The sequence below is a fragment of the Amphiprion ocellaris genome, chromosome 22 (genome assembly GCF_022539595.1).
Source record: "Amphiprion ocellaris isolate individual 3 ecotype Okinawa chromosome 22, ASM2253959v1, whole genome shotgun sequence".
Lineage (NCBI taxonomy): Eukaryota > Metazoa > Chordata > Actinopteri > Pomacentridae > Amphiprion > Amphiprion ocellaris.
In genome coordinates, this window is record NC_072787.1 from 15,860,981 (window position 1) to 15,876,514 (window position 15,534).

General features: G+C 39.9%; 1 protein-coding gene across 1 annotated transcript; it reads left to right on the plus strand.

Annotated features, from left to right (window-relative positions):
• Positions 1-153: 153 nt before the first annotated feature.
• gramd1c (GRAM domain containing 1c) lies at positions 154-14,458 on the plus strand. The gene is made up of 18 exons (XM_023292084.3): positions 154-416; positions 1,072-1,183; positions 1,571-1,694; positions 2,637-2,737; positions 3,329-3,424; positions 3,510-3,590; positions 6,889-7,007; positions 7,084-7,240; positions 7,322-7,481; positions 7,557-7,700; positions 7,799-7,917; positions 8,018-8,157; positions 8,243-8,346; positions 9,333-9,503; positions 10,513-10,579; positions 10,795-10,914; positions 11,311-11,416; positions 13,214-14,458. Exons 2-18 carry the CDS (start codon positions 1,073-1,075, stop codon positions 13,280-13,282), a joined length of 1,989 nt encoding a protein of 662 aa, XP_023147852.2. The 5' UTR covers positions 154-416; position 1,072; the 3' UTR covers positions 13,283-14,458.
• Positions 14,459-15,534: the final 1,076 nt, after the last annotated feature.

A 15,534-nucleotide genomic window follows, 5' to 3' on the forward strand; every position in this document is an offset into this window, starting at 1 on the left:
TGGAACTAAATTTACTGCATTTAAATAATAGGAGTAGTCTTAAATAGTGTTTTGTTATTGTTAAGAAAAAAAAGTCCATGATAGAGCTTGTAGCTGACTCACCTGGCTATTATTGGAACCAACTTGTCATCTGGAAGATCTTCAAAGTGAGAGGTCATTTTGGAGGCTTTAACTAGTTATGTGAAGGCCAATGAGCGTCGCCAATGAGGTGACTACTCCCTAAAGGTATGTTCCCTCGGCCGAATAAGATGCACCTGCAACAAAGCGGCTGAAGCGCACGTTTAATTCCACGAGCGGAGCGTCAAAGCAGTGCGGGACAAGAGCTGTTGTTTTGGCTTTTATTTATTTATCTATTTATTTATTCGTTTTAACTCGGTCGCAAACAAATCAGGAATCCTGGGTCCACTCCGGGTCAGGTAAGTGACTGACAAGAGTCTTTTTTTATGTGTCTTTAAACATCAGTTAAGTGGCACGTGGAGATGTAAAGATTAAAGACGCCTGTGCGCTTTTGGCACCGTGCGTAAAAACAAGTATTTAGACGCGCGTTTGATAACAGCGCGTAGCTTTTGATGCATATATGATGTGTTATCAACTTTGTTTTGTTTGATAAGACTTGACATCTATATCAGATGATAGCTCCTACTCATCAACTCAATATAACTGAGAACAGAAAAGGCGAAGAGGGGTCGCTGTCGGCCTATTTTTTTGCGTAATGCTTTCACTCGCAACACAAATCTGTTCTTTTAACGACACTTTTCAACTTTGCCATGTGCCACGGGTTTCTAGAAGGATAGTCACAAGTGCACGTAGGTTTCTGTTCCCTTGCATGACTACACATCAGCAACGCTCCCCAGTCAAACCAGTTCTCCTGCCGTGATAATGACTCTCTGTCTGGTGACATCTGGCCTCCTACAGAAGTTTAAATTGGGTTCTTCAAGTTAAACTCTCACGAGAGCTATGTTTCCTCCTGTTTCTGCTTTTGACACCAGTAGAATTTTGATGGTTTGATCAATGTTTCAAGTGAAGCTCGCACAGCTGAAGTGATCCCAGCATGTGTTTCTCTGTGAGCAGCATGTCAGAGCAGATGGACCAGGTATCCAACCGCTCCGGGGTGGGCAGCGATGACATTACAGATGACACAACATCACTGGCGGATTTAAGGTGGAGCTCAGAGGAAGAAGATGTAAGAAAAACTAAACATCCCTTTGTCCTAGTTAACATAAAGCTACTGCTGTTCCATGAAACTGAACACTGAGTATGTACAGTATCTATTATATTTCAATCATGAGATCTTTTGCTGCCCTCTTGTGACTCACATTCATGACATTATGTTTCCCTCTTTGCGCAAGTGGGATTACTGTTGCCTCTGTGATGCAAAGCCCAGAAGGCCAACAATGATGTTTATCATCTGCTCAGACTCACTGGAGATGGTTCTCACTGATTTAGTCCATCTCTTAACTCCAGATCAGAATTCTGCCAGTTTTGCGCAGATTCTAAATTATCGTTTGCTTTTTTGTGCAAATGTGCATTAATGTCTCTGCATCAGTAATGTTCTCTTGTCCTCCCCCAGAGCTCTGACTATCAGGCACAGTGTCTTGCCACGCCTCAAACTCCTGTGGCCACCTACAAGCAGAGGTTTGAAGAGTTTAAGAAGTTGTTCAAAGAAGTGCCCGAATCAGAGAGACTCATAGTAGGTGAGTTTCATGAAAAAAAACTGGAAATGCTGCATGTGATTTAATGTCGCAAATTGTGTCATTCTGACTCTTGTACTGTTCAGGGAGGAAAAAGTTCCTTATGAAGACTGTATTAATAAAATCCTTACTGGCAGTTCATCCTCACAGTTTTGTTATATAGTGTGATTCTCAAAAATGTAGGACACATTTCTGTGTAAAATGAGTTTTTACAAAGAACGTGAAGAGAAAAACTTCCGACATCCCGTTAACTTCTCGTAATTTTCCTGCCTTTCACATCACATATATTCTGCATCTTCCTGTCTGAAGCATCAGTATTCTGCTGCAGAAAATAGATGTGACATATTGTATACACTTCACTCTGCAACTCCACAAAATGCAGCTGTCGTATTTGGGAACCAAACGTTTTTACATTCACTTAAAATAATCAGCTTTTCGGTTAACTGCTACACAGCTGCTCTAATAATGGACCTTCTGGTGAGTCTGTGGGGTTGAATAGATTCAAAAAGAAAAAATAATGTATGTATTATGTAATAGTTTCGTTCAGGCTTTTAAGGGAGAGGAAATAGCCCTCAGCCAGGTTGTTGAAGTAAAAAATTCATGCATTTGTGGTCACTTTTCTCATGAAAATCAACCTCTTCCTACAAGATTTTAACGTATTAAAGTAGTAAGTAAAGACACCAGTGCAGCAAAATTAAATTAGGAGCCTTTTTCCAAACATTTTGAATTAATCAGGTCTATTTTGAAGTCTCCTGTGTTAAAAATGATTAAGTTTTGCACTATGAAAACCCTCTGTTTTAATAATTCTTCCCAAGTATGAGTTCAGTTTTATTTACTATACTTATAATGAACTGGAAGATGTCAGATCACAACTTTGCACACTCCTTAGTATGAATGTTTCACCTGTTTCAGCAGCCATATATGTGTTTTTATTTTATTTCCCAGACTATCCATGTGCCCTCCAGCGGGATATTCTCCTTCAGGGACGCCTCTACCTCTCACAGACCTGGGTCTGTTTCTACAGCAATGTGTTTCGGGGTACGAAGGTAAGAAGGCTGTGGAGGAAGAGGAGGATATATGCTGGGGAAGGAGCAGCATAAATGACAAATACAGTATAAGACTGTATTTTCATATTACTTCAGCTGATAATACTCATTTTGCTACAGACAATCTAAAACAACAAGACAGTCAAATGTTTTAAAAAGAACTTGTGTGCCAAAATAACTGTCTTAAGTGTGATGGTTCAGCGCTTAACAGAGTAGTGCACATTATGCTGTGTTTTAAAGGAAAAATCCACACTTTTAATCAAAACATCTTCATTTCTGAGCCCCATTTTTTGCCTTGTGGCTAGGTTTTCCAGCACCACCTTTAACATGCAACACTTTGCAATTATGTGCAACTATTACAAAGACAGTCAGCTGCGGAATAGCAGGTAAAACAACACGGAAGATGCATTAATTGCTCTACTTCTGGCAGCTTCAGTCGACCATATTGTAATGCAAAGAGGGCTGCTTATTCGCTGTGAGGTTACGATACAAAGGAGATTCTGTGTGCAGGAATATCTGACAGTGAGATTTCTATAAAAGCACTGTTTGAAAAATATGCACAGTAACCTTTCCCCCTTATTTTCCCCATAGATCGCACTGACTCTTAAAGACGTCACGAATATGAGCAGGGAGAAAACGGCTCGGCTGATTCCCAACGCCATCCAGATCCACACAGCCACAGAGAAGGTATCTGTGTTGAAGAGCACTAATTCAGAACTAATTTCACATCTGAAACTGCAAATTTATCTGTTTTTGCATCTTTACCCCGCAGTTCTTCTTCACCTCCTTTTCAGCAAGAGAGAAAAGCTACCAGGGTGTTTTCCGAATGTGGCAAAACACACTGATGGACAAGGTAAGGCCGAGCTCCAGCCACCTGGTGTTACCTCCAGCTGCATGTTCTGCCAACTTCACTTGTCAGCAGAACGTTCATACTCCATGCAGGATTAGCTCAGTCACCCCTCTTTTAGACCTTTGTTAGTGTGTCAACAAAAACTCTTCCCACAGGACATGCAGTCATTTCACATCAGTCGCAAACAAGACTTTTCTGTTATCCTAGACCTTGTACCAAAATCGTCCCATAACACCAGCAGCTCTGTGACTTTAACCTGTTTTTTTTTTTTCACAACACTTATCTAATAGGTCCAGAGTGCATATATTACTGCCCCGGCTACAGACTGTCTTCCTTTGGGGTTATCAGTGCTGTTCTGCTGTATTCCATGAGGGGTAAAGATCTGCAGGGAGCAGCAGCAGGGTTTGCTCAGAAGTCCAACAGACACTACCTTTTGTTTATTCTTCCAAATACTGAGGCACCATGTTTGGAATAAGTCGCCTACACTGTCAAAAAAAAAAACACACACAAAATAGTAATTTTTTTACAGAGTTTTAACACACAAAAATATCAATTAAATTGCAAAAATAGACTGAATTCACACATCTGATCCGTATCTGTCAATAACAATAAAGTTTATATTTTAATTTCACAAATACTTGTTCTTTATTTAATAGGTTTAATTGAAGTTTAATACTGTAATTATTTAAATATTTTAATTTGAATTATTTTAATAATGTAATCATTTCTAAAATTAGATACAATTAGTCACACTACTAGAAAAATAAGTACTGGTTTTGTCATTTTACATAGATTTGATATCTTGTATAAATACAGAAGTATGCACAACCAACATGTTGAATGTATGGCATCTATAAACATTGATAATCAGTCAAAATACAGTTCTTATTGTCATATAATCTATCTCCTGTATCTTCAGTGTATATTTTAGGTAGTTCTGTTTTTACACATGCAAAAATTCTTCATTAAACATTAAAAAGCCAAAAAAAAAATTATACACGATATGAGAGACATGAGATAGTTATTTTACAGTATTTCTCCATGGCCAAAATATTATCAATTTTTGTTTTACAGTGTTCATGAACATCAAGGATGTAGTTAAAAATGAACCCATTAAACTTAGGTTTCACCTTTTACCTACTTCTTTGTAGCCTGTAGTGAAACTAAATGTACAATGAAAATAAACCAGAGAAGCGAGATTTTCTGAAGAAAATAAAAACTGCACATGCAAACATTCTATACGGGTAAAATAGCTTAAAATAAGTGCATGTGTGAAATGTTTAATGAGAGTTGAAGCACATAAAAGGTTTTAAATGTCTTTTGTGAAAGAGGTGAACACTTTCAAAATCTGTTTTAGTGGTTGAAAACTTTGAAAATGCAAGTTTAAGCAGTTGAATTATCTGTACGTCGACACTGAACTCAGCAGAAGAGCACAAACTGGTGAACTGTAAAATGACGCATAGGTGACAAAGGCAGCTCAAATGTCAGTCCACTATTCCATTAAACATTAAAAAGCTAAAAATTACACATGATCTCATGTAAAATTAAAGCTAGAAGATTAATGTTAATTATGGAAATGGATAAAAGCGCTTGGAACTAAAGAATAAATGAAACTTCAGCTGAATTGTCAGTTAATTATGACAGCAGTTTATGTATTTTAACTGGCAGTTTGGGATTCAAAACTTGTCGGACTGTCAGTGAAAGTGTAATTGGTAAAAACACTAGCAGTTCTAAGCACAGTTGGCAACATTGGAAAGAGTAAAAACTGAGAGCAGGTCAACTTGAGAGTAAGGGATGCAAATAAATGAAATGCCGTTTCATCAGTGGACACTGAATGCAGTCATTTTGAGCAAGGAAAAGGAAACGTACAGCTCTTGATATCTCCTTTTACATGCTGCATTGTTTCCTGTGAGGGCTGAGGGGATGATGGACTCCACCACTAGCAATGTTAAATAATAGTTTTTTATGGTTAATCGCAGAATGTGTTTGAGTTTCAGGGAAATACTGAAGAATACAGCTTAAACTGGATTGAGTTGATATATGGATGCCACAAGAAGCTGGAATGTCAGTAGAAAAGCTGGCTGATGATGTTTTTGCCACATCTTTGCTAGAAATTAGTAAGATGTATTGCATTGGTATAGAGCATAGGACATAAGTCGCCACTAAAATATCCGGTTTTAGATGAAAACCCAGCAGCAGCAGCAGCCTGCTTTCCTTTTCTGTCAGCGCTGATTATGATGATAAACTACCGTCAGTTTGGACTTTAACCTTTCATTTGAACTCCGCCTATAGCTGCTGGAGCTGCTCAGCTATTTTTGCCCAGAGGCACCATGAGAGCCTTCCCACAGCGGGCGGCTCTGCAGGGATCTGCGGCACAAACACCCGCCTAAAAACACACTGAAGTTCAACGACCTCTCCAGGTGTGGCCACGGGGGCTCATTTGCATGGACGCGCTGCTTATCTGCGCATTTGACGCTCCGCTTGAGTCGGAGCTGAAAGTGTTTTTCAGCGGGATCGCATCAAAACAGAGCAGCTTCTCGGCTGTGATTTGTCGGTGAACCGGACTTTCGACAAGCAGGAGCTTTTATTTACCTTTTATCGGCGTGAATCTGGGCGGCGCGTCATTACGCAGCTGGACTCGCTCACATAGGCTACAGGACTTCCTGAATGTGCGTTGCGCGGTGCGTCCAGGTTACAGATCGTTGTGTGACAGCCAGTTGAAGCTCACAGCTGCCGGGGTATGTCCTCTAACGTGTAAGTAAAGCCTACGTGAACAGAACTAAAACTTTTTTTTGGTTTTAGATGGACACTGGGACTCTGCGTGCGCTCACATGTGGCCACAAAAATCTTGTGGGAGTAAACAGGCCTACAATAATCCAAATTTTATAAATCGCTTTCCTCTTGGAGGAGAAAAGTGTTTTTCTGATCTTGTCTTATGTAAAAACTGACTGTTGCACTTGTTTCTTCTGAACACCTTCAACCTACATATGTGCCAATACTGTGCTGTCGTATTTTTGGTGATATTTTAAAGATTGAACTGACTTTTAGGGGTTAAAACAGAAACGTAAGGTCAGTAAGCGGTAAAGGGAGACTATAAGGTTTGCAAGTTGTTGGTCACCCATGGAGATAAGGCTGTAAATTACACAGTGTGGACGTGTTTCCAGGTTACCTGCTCCGGATTCTAAAACGACGTTCTTTCACAATGTGTTTCCTATGTGCCAAAGTGAATCTTATTGTGAAAAAGAAGACTTCTGCAGATTTCAAACAAGCCTTGCAGTTAATTTTTTTCCTCGTCTTTCAGCCTCTGACCAGCCTCGAGTTGTGGCAGATGGTTAAACAGCATTATGGGTCTGATTTGGGTCTGAGCCATGAGGAGATGGAGAGTTTACAGATAGCAGCAGAATCCAGCATGCAGACCAGGTGAGCATCTGCACCTCCAACCTCACACTTGATGTAAAATGTTAAAATTTCTCATCGCCTGCTTGTTTCTCTGCAGCCTGACAGCGAGGCCTGGCGGTGATGATGCTCCTGGGAGACTGGAGCGTCCCCACATCCTTCGCCTCCCTGCCGTGGAGCAGGGACCCTTAGAGGCCTCCACACCTCAAGGGGAGGACTTGCCTTCCCCTGTCGGCTCACAGAACTCAGCCAACATGGTATTAAAAGCAGCGTTTTTCTAACATGGCGGTGATTTGTGCATGTTTGGATCATTTTATAGCGGTTTGTCTCTCCTGCAGGATGAGTCTCGTACCACTCCATCTCAGTGGCGTAGTCCTGTCCCCTCGCTGGACCGCCTCGCCCCACAGCGGCTCTCCAAACGCTCCACGCTTTCCCTTGACCTCAACGCCAACGAGAACGGTGCATCCCAGCAAAGCGGCTCGGAAAGCATCGAGGAAGGTAACAAGACACGACCGTGAGGGCCTCTCTGTTTTGCATTCCTGTGGTTTAACATTTTTCTCTTTGCCTCATCAGTGGAGGAGCAAGTTGGTCCTTCCCAGGCGTCGGGTCGACTGTATCTCAACAAAGTTTTCCACATCAGTGCCACCAAAATGTTTGAGCTGCTCTTCACCGACTCCATCTTCATCCGCAGGTTTATGAACGTCCGTAAGATAACCAGTAAGCCCTCTATTCTTTGTCAGCCACAAATTATTCATCACTTCTAGCTGATAAAATCTCTCCTGTGCAATATTCAACGTCGCCTGTCGTGTTATCAGATGCCAGCTTCACTCCCTGGCAAAAAGATGCGTCTGGAAACATGAAGCGGACTCTGAACTACACAATAACCATCAGCAACCCTCTGATTGGGAAGTTCTCCACTGCGACAGAGCACCAGGTGTGTTTACATCAGTGTGTTCACAGCTGAATGGGTGAACAAATATGTCTTTGTGTGAATTATGGCTCATTGGCTCTTTGTGCATTTAATTATGCTCCAGACGATGTATAAAGAATCCAGGGATGGTCATTACCTTGTTGACTCAGAGGTGTATACTCATGACGTCCCCTATCATGATTACTTCTACACTCAAAACCACTACAGCATCAAAAGTAACTCGAAGCGGAAGTGCCGCCTGAGGTAACGTATTTTTATATCAATTTACTTGCTGACTTTTATATTTTTTCTATTTGACTATAATTCAAAGCTGCTCTTGTGCTGCCAGGGTGTACACTGATGTGAAATACAAGAAGCAGCCATGGGGCCTGATCAAGTCCTTTATTACCAAAAACTCCTGGAGCGGAATAGAAGATTATTTCAGACAGCTGGGTGAGTAGAAAGCCTTGTCTGCACATTGTGGAGCCAGAGGAGAGCACTTCCTTGTCTTCTGCCCTTAGCTTGTGATTCATTTTTTTATCTCTGATCTGATATGAACTACTTGCTGCAAAACATGTCAGGCTCCGTAGCAGTTAATCATATTACTGCCGCAAGAGGGAGAAAGCCAATGTAAAGGGCAATCTTGCCAGCCTGTTTTAGACTGAAGTCACTTGTCAGCAATTTTAAAAGGTCCCTTATTGTTCCCCTTTCTAGCAAATTAATGAGTCTTGCATATCTTTAGAATGTGTCTTTTAACTTTTCAGCTTAAAATACTACACAGATGATTTCTTCTGCCATACCTGACCTGTATAGTCTCTGGTTTTATCCATGCCCTAAATGGGCTTTTAGCTTTAAATGCGGATGAACTACAGCTGTCCGCACCCCCTTCAGGAAGAAGACTCTCTCTGTATCTGTAATTGGCAGTGTAGAGCAAATCATTTGACCCCACAGTAGCTGACAAAGACACAAGTAAGTTTGTCAAGTTGTAAAGCTGTGCTAAACGGCAGCTTGAAAATGGATCTTAAGTGACTTCAAGTTAACATTTCAGTTACAGTTTCTTACTTTTTTCCGTTGCCTGATAACAAACAGGAAAAAAATGCAAATGAAAAACAGCTTTGTTGGGAATTTGGCTATAATAAAATGCAGTATATGTGAGCAAAGCGAGCAGGAGAGAAGCAAACAGGTGTAAAAACTGGCTAGGTTAAGGTTGTACAGAAGCACAACAGGTGACATGAAAAGCCACCAAGTACTTATTTATTGGTTTTTAATTGATCTTGAAAGCATTTCTTTGTTTTTTTTGTTTTTTTTTTTTTTTTGTTGCTTTTGAAGCAGACATGTTTCTTTTATTACAATCATGATAGAAACATGGTGTTTTTGCCGCGCTAATCCACCCGTTTCTGCATTCTGTTTGTTTGTGGCCCTGTGATGACACTATACAGAGGCAGAACTTCTGGAGGAGGAAGTAGACATCAACCAAGGAGGTGGAGAGTCTGGGAAGATGGTTGGACTCAGGAGGAGGAGGCGAACTTACAGCCGGACTCTGCCAGAGCACATAAAGCCCAACAAGCAGTACGGGCAAGATTCTGAACAACACAGAGACGGCAACATGGGTACTGACAGTTTAAAATCTGGTTTTAAAGGAAATATTTCCTGTTTTCTTGCCAAGAGTTTGTCGAGAAAATGGATGTCCGTGTCATTTTTGTGAATATGGAACTAAAACATGGCTGGCTCTGTTTAAATATCACAAAATACTTCATCTAGACTTCATCTTTATTTGCTCAGCCTTTACAAAAAAGTTATTGCTGCAAGCCACAATAGGAAGTTAGTCCGACAAATAGTGTTGCACTTAATGCCTCACTATGTCACCATTTGTAGTTTCACTTTGCTTTTTTTTGAATTAAACAAACAAGATGTAACTCGTTCATTCGTGAGCCAGAGAAGTACTGGGATGTGTATTAAGTTACTTTCAGATGTAAGTCGGATGCTAAGCTAAGCTACTTAACACCTGGCTGTAGCATCAATTTCTTTATCACCAAAAACTCATGTATATTTCAAACTAAAATGTAGTTTTCATGTAAAGCCAAAGCTTACAAGCTACATAGTTGAGATCAGTTTTTATATTTCAATGTAAAGACAATCAATAGTTTATAATAATGGCAGTGTGTTTAAATGAGCTGTTTTGCTGCAGATTTTGCTTTAACATGGCAGGCATGTAGATTTTACACGTTGGAACAAATTTCCTTTGATTCAAGTAGTCTGTGTGATTCCTTCAGTGCTTATTAAAGGTTGTAGACTTGCTCTGTACCTGTCGCAGCTGCTAGTGTGACTCGACAGCAAGAAATTCTCAAAGTTGTTAAAACTGCTGAAATCACAGGCATCACTGTAGGGGGAGTTATGTTACTGTCATATGAGGTTACACACCCAGAACACCGCATTATTAAGTCTCAGACTGTTGCAAAACGTCAATGTTACTGGGAGGAAATGTGTGGTAACCAGAACAATGTTGTGAACTAATGCAAAATTTCCAGCTGAAACCCTGGTTCTTGATGTTTTTCTTCAAATTGCCAGCATGATTTTAAGAAAATCTATCACATATTGATCCGTCATGCTGTATTTCAGGCCCCATTGAAATGAAAGGCCCCTACAGATGGAACACGACTACGATAGTTGTTGGGATGAGTGTGATGTAAGTTGACAACCGGGGAACACATCTGGGCAATGTTGTGGTTTGCACTGTGTGTAAGGAATGTAAATTTTCAAGCTACTGCCTTGACTGAGAAGAAAATAATTACATTTAAATGTCGCAGTTTCTGGAGTCTGTAAAGTTCATGTAAACATCTGTCTTTCCCTTTTGCTATCTCCAGCAGTCAGCTTAAACTCAGCGTTTCCTGTCTTTCTCAGCTTGCTGATTCTGGCGATGCTCAACCTGGGCCTGTTTTATAAGTTGTGGGCGATGGAGGATATAGCCCACCGCATGTATCTGACCACGAAGCACCGGCTGAGGGAGAGGAGCGAGGCCAGGTCAGTTACTTTTCTACCGCTGCTTTGCAACCTGCATATGTCTGTGGATTGTTCATGTGAGGTAACTGTATCAGCGGTCGCCATGATCGCCCAGAAAGCAGAAGTCTTGATGTGGGTGGACGGAGGGAAGGGGTACGTTTTTCTCCACATTTTTGTATTTTGTCTGTGGCGTTTAAACAGCCCACATATGAGACAGCTCTTGTGCTAATGACTCACACCGCTGAAACTGCCTGTTTGTCTGCTTCACTGAATGCGGTTATATAAGTGACATCTTACATCAGCCGCCTTCTTATACTTGCTTCACTTTGTTGCTGTTTCTGCTGCCTTCATGCAGCAAAAGTAAATCTCTTATTGTGCACATGTGAGTAATTTCTTTCTTTCTCTGTTGTGTGACAGTTTGGCTCCTCAATATAGTCCCAAACAGGCACCAGCATACAGGACCGCAGAGGAGATGCACATGCTGAAAGCTGTGCTGCAAGACTCCATTAACCTTTTAGAACAGGTAGGTCATTTGAGCTGGAAATGCGTTACATAAACTCTGACTTTAAATCAAATCCAGCCATGATTGTAAAGATGGTGCACTTGAAATTGATTCGGCCTCTGAGCTTATGTCCGATTTTTATGACTTAAATCAGGGCAGAATAGTCAGAGGTCAGTTGATAAATGCTCATGCTGTCAACATTTAATTTTATAATTTGCTCCTGGTTTGAGGGTTTCTCGTTGCACACTCAATAAGTTACAGAGGTCTTTTTACATTTTAGACACCATTAAATGATGAACTATGCTTAATATATAGATTGAAACTAGAGCTAAACAATTCATATCAAACTGAAATCACAATTTGAAAAAGTGCAAAATTGCAAAGGCAACAATTCAGGATATGCAGCATACAGCACATGACCCAGCATAACAGTAACGTCCTCTACACATTTACCCGTTTCAGTGTTATTCATAGTAAGATGCTATTATTTTCTAACTGGAACTGTTATTATTTTCTAATGTTTTTAACTTAACGCAGTCACACCATTTGTGATGATAATTCCACATTGCACGAATCTATATTTAAAGAACAAGTGCATGTTCTAAGTCATTAACATCTTTTAAGTTCTCATCATTCTTTTAGAATATAAAGCAGTTATTATGTTGATGGTATCTCATGTGGTAATGCTCCATCATGTTTTAACTCTATTACACAATGAATATCGAATTGAAGCTCGATTTAAACTGCAAATAAAATATGCATCGAAATTTGTTCAGCCCTGATCAATACTGCTCTTAAATGCAAGCAGTCTGACTTATAAGCCATGTAAAAAGGAAAAACTGTGCTTTTTATACTTGGCTGCAAGCACAGATGAAACGCATGGCACGTAGCTTGTTAATTAGAGAGCATTACTAGGTTAAGTTATTCCCTTTGGACAGAGACAGGCTAGCTGTTAAAGCACAGCAGCAGCTGGATGTAGCTCCATATCTAACATTACAGCAGTGTCAGTTTTTCTTATCTAATTATGCTCTTTGAAAGGATGACTGTGTTGAAGTCGATTGCATGTTAGATTAGAAATTAGTTCAAGGTTAGCTTTATTGTGTCACAAGAAGATCAAGGACAAACGATAGCAACTAATGCAGGAAATGGAAATGCATAAAAATACAAATGTGCCAGAGCAGAGCAAAGACGGTGGCAGTTTCCAGTAAGCACAACAAGAGCGCTAGGGATGAAAGAGACCTCTCTAATTATGACCTACCCATTTATTACAGACTACAGCTGCCCTTCCAAAGGACATACTGTTGCACACAGTATGCATATAACTGAGACATACTACTTTGTCATAATATTGAGCCTTAGACTGTCTTGCTCAGACAACCATCACAGTCTGCAGTGTGAAATGAGCTATCATCTGTCTGTGTGTTCTTGGCAGCTCAAACTTGTTTATGCCCCTATGAGACACTGTTATGTATGTGATGTAACTGTGTAGAGGATTCTGGGTCAGAATGGCCAGAAAAGCTTGATGGCTCCAAACTGCATTGCGACGTAGGAGGAATCCAGCTATTTTTGACATGCTATGTATGAAGACACACTAAATCTTTGTCCATCATACTAGATAGTATGGTAGAATGTGTTTTAAAATGCTACCCATAGATTGAAGAAATATGAATGTGCTGTTTACAGTAGTGAGTCAAAGCCAAGCAGAGTTATTTTTCAGCTTTACAACCTGCAGGAATCCATCACTAATGCATACCTGCACCTTTTAAAAGCCTAAAGCAGGTGTTCAGTGTGCTGAGTCGGTTCTTCTTCTCCTCACAGCTCCGCAGCTCTCTGGTGGTTCTGCAGCAGAACTTTGCTTTGGCCAATCGGACAGCGGCACCGCAGTGATGCACCCACACCTGGGGACCACAGAGCACCTGCTTACTGGCCCTGTGGAGGGGAAAATAGGACTGAACTGCCTCAGAGGAAACCTCCACAGGATGTTGCCATGTAGACGTCCCCAGACCCCTGACGTTGCCATGTGTTGCCGGGGGTTTAGTCGATCCGAAGCTTGCGGAGAGGCATCAGGTGCCAGGATGTTTGTAAAGCTGCAAACTGTCTGCTGGGAGGACACACACAGAGCAGAGGGTTTAGATTTCTGCTGGGTGCTATTGTCAGCTCCCACAGCTGGCTTCTTTTTCACTCTTTTCTTAAACAGTGGCATCGGATTTCCTGACACGTTTTAATGAGCCTCGTGCCCCATGAAGTACACTACTGTAAATACTTTTACTTTTGTTTTATCTTTGGAAAGTGAATCAATATTATTTAAAAGAAACTAATTCCGCATTACATTTTTTTGCACATATTTTAATTTTTGCGCACGTCTTGTGAATTAGGCTGTGTTTTAGATCTGTTTTTTCTAATAAAAGTTGTTGAATCGGTGACTCAAATTTGACAATTTGTCTACTTTTTTGTAATCATGAATCATCCTCTTGTACATGTAAACTATATTTTTGTTATCTGGTGGACAGAGCATGTTGCTGAATGTCTCTTTTAAAAAAAAAAAAAAAACTAATACGTATTTTACTGATCAAATTCTGGACAGTAACTGAAACAAGCCATATGATGAAATGCATCTTTATCACCTGGTTTGTCTACTTTTCCTCTTTCTTTTCTTCTAAGTTAAGAAAACCTACTATTTGCTTTGCACTTTTGATGTTGGTGTTATTTCAGTTAAGGTGGAGTATCTCAGTACTGTGCACTCTGTCAACACTAGATGCAAGCTTGTTCTCTGATTTCCAGATTTGTTAAGATCCGTAATCATTGTATGTTTTCTTCATCAGTCGTTGATCTGCATCTACAGTTGCCCTGAGCCTTGTTTGATGTTTACAAAGTGTTGCTGTCATTCTGGAATTTTTAAGCCAAAATGCAATACAATTTTGCTAAGCTGCCTTTTCCTCACTCACTGTACAGAGAAAACCAGTCGTGCAAACCAGACCTCATTTATTATCGACTACTATTTGGTATCTCGCCAGACACATTGTCACAGACTGTTTAAATAAAGAATATTTCTTACCCTATTAATATACTTTTATTATATGTTTTTTCCAAATACATCATCTCTGTGTGTTTGGTAAATGTGTCATATTGTCAAGGTTGACTAACTCTTAAATATACAGCTGCAGTTTAGACTTTCAAGCCAACATTACTCTCTAGTTTTAAAGTATTTTTTATACATGATGCTAGTAGGAGCTGACAGACTGTATTCTTCTAATGGAAAAAAGAAGCAGAAGATTAAATGAGACTAGAGCCAAGTTTGCCTTTGTTCCCTTGTCACAGGTGAAACACGACACGATGGTCTTTAATTATTGACCAGCAGCCTGTCCCTGTTCAAACAAAGAGGAAATATTATGTTTCTCCTAATTTATCCTCACAATACAACATGATAACTGAAATTAAACTGTATCACGATAGTTAGACATATGTTACCCTTATATGACAAAGTTTTATTGTACTAATCAGTGGTGGAGAGTGGTTTATTGATGTCTAAACTCACAACCTGAGTATTTCCATTTTATGTTACCTTATATTTTTATTCCAGAATATTCCAGAAAAAAATAGATTTTTCACTACACTTCATTTATCCTCCAGGTGTACTTATAAAATACAAAACTCCTTGCAAAAATATATCCATGTATGTTATAATTTGAGTTCTAAATAGGTTAGCAGTATTACAAAGATGAAAGAAAAAGAACTAAAATTCGTGAAGTCTGGTTTTTTTCTACCCTTTTCTTCACCTGAGATTTATGTATTCGGCCTTTGAAGGTGGTTTGACCTCCAAGGTAGAAAATTTTCTTGAGGACACTCAATCCCCTGTCTCGTGTGTTCACCCCCAACATTCAAATGAAATCTATCTCCATGAGTACAATATAGCTTGTCAGATCTCTAAAAAAGTTACTCAGATGTGTTAAACTTCTGACACATGCATTTGATTAAAACTAGCCATATTTCACCTCAATTTCCATAGATTTTATTAGAAAAAAACCCAATTCCCTGCATTCTGGTGACTTTTTGTGCACCATATCGTGCTTGCTTTGCAACATTTTACAGCTGAACTCCTGACCAGTCAATTTTTAATCATACAGTCCAGTTTTTCTTGG